The sequence below is a fragment of the Triticum urartu genome, chromosome 5A (genome assembly GCF_056163025.1).
Source record: "Triticum urartu cultivar PI428250 chromosome 5A, HENAU_Tu73, whole genome shotgun sequence".
Taxonomy (NCBI): domain Eukaryota; kingdom Viridiplantae; phylum Streptophyta; class Magnoliopsida; order Poales; family Poaceae; genus Triticum; species Triticum urartu.
In genome coordinates, this window is record NC_141877.1 from 432,135,622 (window position 1) to 432,141,485 (window position 5,864).

Sequence of the window (5,864 nt, forward strand, 5' to 3'; positions counted from 1 at the left end):
AGATTCATGAACTTTTTTCAAATCCATGAAATCTTTTGAATTTATAGTCTTTTTTAAAATTCACGAACTCAATCCGCGCACTTTATGAAATTAGTGGGAAAAAAACTCAGATTCGCAAACTGTTTTAATCTAATGGACTTTTTTTACTCAAAAAATGGCAAACGAGTTTTTAGTGAACAAGAAAGCAAAAAAAGAGGGAAAAGGTGAACCAATGAAAAAAATGGAAAAGGCGAGTGAGCCCGAGCAAGAGAACGACGGACGCAAGCGAGCGACCATCAGCCCGTGTCAGGCCAGGCCCAGATGACCAGCGCATGTGCGCCACATAAAGTAAGCGGCGCTACATGTGCCAAAGAGGAGGTCGCGGCAAGAGAGTATCCCCTTGACGGAGGCCATGTCCATGAAGGATAGGCATACCAGGCACACCATTAAGTATGACTCCGGAAGGAAGATGTGTGAAGTAAGGCCGACAACCAATCGGGAAACCTCGGTGCTGCAACAGCTCAAGCAGGTACTCCCAACGGACGGAATCAAAAGCCTTTCAAATATCCAATTTTAGCAAAAGGATGGCATGCGGGTCGTGTGCAGACAACAACAACAACAACAACAACAACAACACTTTTAGTCCCAATTCCCAAACAAGATGTCCGGTTGTTCTGTGTTTCTAAAAAGAAAATACTAAGTACAAACGTGCCAGTATCCATGTGGTATCACAGAATGGCACAGCCGGTGCTCCTTCGCAAGCATACCGTTTCCTTAAGCGCGGGGTGTTGCTTGTCGAGTGCTAGCAGGATGCGAGAAAATATGCATGCACACAGAGAGAGTACCGCTATGTATCTATCCGTCCGTCACTGTCTGCATTCTGCAGCCGTGCTGTTGGTTCGCGCCTAGCCGTTATCGTGGCCTTTAAAGTTCGTTACCGTTGTCCAGTCCGTTGCCGCCTGCTACCATTCCTCGCTGTCAAGACTGTCAGCGCTGAGCCAAGCCCAATCAAACACGCAGATAATCTACGCACCGAACATTCATTCGGTTTCGACACATAAGGCTACGAACTTACGACGAAGCAAGTGCGTGGCAGAGGCTGGATCTGAGGAACACGACGACAATGGCGATCTGAGGAACACGAATGACCAAAAGGCCGGATGGAACGCGACATGAAAGCGGTTCCAGGGAAAGGGAGAGGAAGATGAAAAGAAAAAGGGCTGGCTGGCTAGAGCTATTCATAGTGTGTATCTCACCGAATTACTGCTATAATTGCTGTCGTGCTGCCCCTTTTTATGCCGCTGTCGAGGCAGGCAAGTCCAAGCAGCCCACGCATCTAACTTTTCCTTCCACATAAATGTCCAAAATAAGCATTCGTGTCGACCAGGCTAGCTTTCCTCCCCCGTGATTTGATGATCTCCATTCAATTGGCTTCAAAATCAGGATGTACTGTGCAATAGCACAGCAACCCTTTCAGGACAGAGGCATGTAGACTAGTACACGATCTAGAACAGCATGATCTAGAACATCTCAGCCACTGAGGAAGCATTTGAGAAGAAGAAGCATGTGGAATGGAGCTAGCTACTCCCTCCGATCCAAAATAAGTGCCGTCGTTTTGAACTAAGGTTGAACTTGAGTTTGCCTGGATAGGTGGCAAGTTCTTGGATTTGGAGAATAGGAATGTCTCTCGAAGTTCAGATGACACAAACCTGGGCAATGAGCTGACAAAAAGGAAAACAGATTTACTTGCACCCGGTGGTGGCCGGCCAAATGCCAGCGTGGGTTAAGAACACAGATCCCATGGAAACAGTTTATAGCCAGATAGGAAAAAGTTTGGAGCCAGAGCAGTTGACATGGTCAGTGGCAATTGACAGATCCAGAGAAGCAATAGGTAGATAGATACATAACATGAGCTTGCATGGGATTACAATCAGGAGGGAACAAACAAGACACCGGAGAGTAGACTAGAGATGCTCACTTCGAGTTATTATAAGTATTTCAATACAGGATTAGCTAACAATCATAGGGGTCCTAGAGTAGACATGATGCAACAGCAGCAGAAGCAGCAGCTTGACGATGGAGAGGAATGGCAGCGGCAGCAGCCTAGCTGCTGCTTGAAGACGATGACGACGTATCGGACTCGCAGTCCCATGCAACCTCGTAGACCTGCACCCTGTGGTGGAAGCTGCGGTGGCAGCCGCAGGCCGAGCACTTGAGCGCGCCGAAGGTGCCCTCCTCGCCCTCGGCGATGAACTCCCGGCAACCGTCCACGGCATAGCCCCCCGTGCTGGCGGCGTGGTTGCGGCGGCACTCGCCATACCGCACACCGCAGCAGCTGAACCGCACGATCGGCTCGCACCTCCTCAGGACCACCAGCCTCTTCATCACGAGGTGGCCTCTCTCTTCTTCCACTATGCTCCCAGCTAGCTTGTTTTCAGCACAAACCAACCCCTATCCATCGCACTGCATATTTATAGACAACCTCCTTCCCCTCCTTCGCCTAATGATACATCGTTTCCGACGGACAAAGTGCATGCTAACCTGCATAAACTTGACACATGATCACCCACTCATGCATGTGGAGACCTAATTGGGCTGGCTCAATTGATGGTCCAGCAAACTCCACCTCACATTAGCAGTGGTGGGCAATTCTTGGGCCATTAAGGCAAACCTTAGATGAGAGTCCTACCATTCTGCCCTACCTCGTTCTCCGGGTGTGTGTTGTGTGTTCTTTCCCTCTCCTTTTCTTCGTTTCATATAATTGGGGTGACCAGTTAAGGATACTTGAATCTTAAGGATCCCAAAGGAGTAGGCCCCTTCGGTCGAAAGGATATCATCAGCATTTGCATGCCAGCCTAGATATCTAAGAAGGCAGGGTGTTGGTTTCATTTGCTCATTCTCTGGCCACCAGGCACCTGTTGCTCTACCCCATCCCTGCGCAATAGATTTCCTTTACTGTTTCAGCATGTGGCATAGTGTGTGGACATGAATTTCTATATTGATTTAGACTCCTAAACAACAATTGACCGAGTGTGATAGGGGAAAAGCTAAAGTGCAATCATATACAGCAAATGAAGGGATCACAATCATGCAATCGTCGCAAAGGTGAAAAAAATATCTTTTAATCAAGCATGCAACAATGTACTTACCCCTACGGATTAGCGACTCAGAATGGAAGAATAACGGTATAGGATGTCCTGAAAACAAAGATGGCTTAAACAGTGATGACACAGTCTTCTTGGTTGAATACCAAACGTACCAGAAGCATTCAGACATTGCAGGGCAGCCCAAACATGCTATTACATGTAGGCTATGGATGGTCCCTATTTGAGTGGGGTCCAAGGTCATCACGCCTTCACCTTTTTTACGTGCTGCATCTACTTCAAAAGCAAGGATTTAAAACATCTGTCAGACAAAAAATACAAACCCTCAATTTAATGATATTCAATAGTTTTGCAAGGATAGCATGCCTATTTTAATATGTGAAATCTTATAGTAATGCAAAACATATGAAGGAATCTCAACTTGACAAACAAAGGGTATAAAGATTCATCTGATAGGGACATGTGAAGCCTATTATTTTGTGCTTTCCATCCCAAAGTTCAGATCTTGAGACAGGAGAACATAACACCAAGAGAAATAACATCATGGAGAAAAACAAATTTCAAAGCTGCAATAGTGTGTGCTGTGGAGTAACATTTGGAAGTAGTGAAAACCTGCAGGAATATTCTGAGCTGACAAAGATAATCATTCAAGGGAAGAACCATGCCAACTCCCTTCTTTGCATCTGGGATTAGGCTTAGGTAGTTCACAAAGCAATCACATCACCTTTCTTCAGAACAAGTGCAGAGATCACATGGAACAACAAGAAGAAACATGTGCATTCTTGTCCTAGGCAGGCTTCGTCCATTGAGAACTCGGTCTCAGACGCAATGCAACCTATTGGAAATACCATGATACTGGCTTATGTTTCGTTGGAATGCCAGCACATGTCGAAAGAGATTAGACACCGGAAGCTTTTGCCTTTTCCTCTTAACTACCCAACCACAGAAGAGAATGAGTGTTAGAGACATCCTTTCCCTCGCACTGATGCGACTAAGAACACACGATACCATGCTTTACGTGGTGTAACTTTGCTTCAGTAAATATGCTTGACTAATTCAAATTTTAGTTGTAGATACAAACTCCCTGTCATCATATCACCTTAACAAAAAACTATATATGTCTTAAAGATATATTTGCAGCCCAGTCACTGGATGATATTTTATGGTGGAAACTAGGCAGAAAAGTGGGCAAGGGAGATGGAAAGCATATAATCAGAGCTAGCAACTAGCCCGAATATTAAATGAATCACAGGAAGCAGCATCAAATTACCGACCATCAGTAGGAGTGTGCTCATAGATCACTGTTCAGCTGCCATAGCCTTTCTTTTCTTTCAAATCAACCTTTGACCAAGTGAAGAAAGGATGCAACGGGCCAATGGTCAAGTATAGTCTTGTGTGAAAAATGGAACAGCATATAAGTTCGTGATAAATAAAACAGTGACATATGCACTCAAAAGCAGAGCCGCTCAATTATTTTGTTAGCTTATTAAATTACCTTGATAGGACAAGCAAACAACAGACCTACAGATTCCATAGCTAAGTTTAAAATGTCTAGGAAATAGAAATCAGTTTCAGGTAAATCAAGTTCGTCTAAATATAAAAACCATATGCAGTAGAACATTCAGCGTTACAGACTGCAGCAACTTGGACACTGAGGTATTTACCTGTAACATACAGTAACAGGAAAAGAAAGGTTAAGAATCAGCCGTAAGATAATTCTGGCATCATGGTTCATGAATCCTTTCCACCTGCCAACAAAAAGTGCTTCAGCATTTGCCTCATTTATGCAAAGGACCATAACATTCATGATAGCGCTGATTGACTGTCCTGATGGAAGATACAGTGTTATGTACCTCAGTGCTTGAATAGAAAGGTTCCACCTTTGACCCCGTACCAGGAAAAAGCTGCCAATTTGCAGTAGGCCAAACCATTGGGCTATTTAAGTTTTTGAACTACATTCAAATAATATTGCCAAGATAAACTTAAAATGAAAACCATGATCAAGTGACCATTTTCCATTTAGAAAATTTTCAGTATATCAACTATGCAAACAACTTTAAGAGCAGGAGGTTTAACTGTTATACGAATATATTTTCAGCAAGCATGCTGCATGCAACGCAGCTGTGTATCGTTCAATTTCAAAAGAAAAGAAACCAAAGAAATTCTTTATTGGCAAGACCAAAACTCCAAAAGTGCTATTGAATGTGACCACTTGGATCTCTGCTGGATAGTTCATTGCCAGGCTTTGTACATGTGTGAATTAGTTATGTAGGGGTAGAGTCATGCACAAATTCATCAACAATTACAGAAGTGAAGCAACCAACGATGAAAATATGCATGCTGCGACCCATTAGCAAACATCAAGCAGCATAAGGGAAAGTTGAAGTTCTATGCTCAGCATTGATATAGGGTAAATTAATATGACTTGGGCTCTCAAAGAGTAAACATAATCAATGTTCCAAATATCGGCCAGTTAACTGCTATTCGGACCCCCCCCCCCCCCCCCGACACGAGTAAGTGTTATTCAAGTCCATTAACTGGGAGAGCCAGTTAATCGGTCTGACAAGCCTATAATCAGTTGGCTGTCAGGCCGAATTATCGGCTGGGCCGATTAACTGGGAAGCATTTTTTGGCCCAAAACTGCTCTCCTATGCCAAGAACAGAAGCACTACTCTCCTTATGTTGTGTTGTTCTGTAAATGCTGATGTACTATTACTGCTGCTGCTGTGCTGCTCTCTTATGCGATGTACAAGTAGTACTGTTGCTGTGCTGCTCTCCTTT

At 44.2% G+C, this 5,864-nt stretch overlaps 1 protein-coding gene across 1 annotated transcript; it reads right to left on the minus strand.

The window, feature by feature from the left end:
• Positions 1 to 1,854: 1,854 nt before the first annotated feature.
• LOC125509495 (mini zinc finger protein 3-like) lies at positions 1,855 to 5,567 on the minus strand. Its single transcript, XM_087526322.1, has one exon. The coding sequence runs from the start codon at positions 2,362 to 2,364 to the stop codon at positions 2,083 to 2,085; it is 282 nt and encodes a 93-aa protein (XP_087382448.1). The 5' UTR covers positions 2,365 to 5,567; the 3' UTR covers positions 1,855 to 2,082.
• Positions 5,568 to 5,864: the final 297 nt, after the last annotated feature.

Bases quoted from the DNA above. Each gene is read 5' to 3' on its own strand.
- LOC125509495 (XM_087526322.1), bottom strand. From the start codon at position 2,364: ATGAAGAGGCTGGTGGTCCTGAGGAGGTGCGAGCCGATCGTGCGGTTC.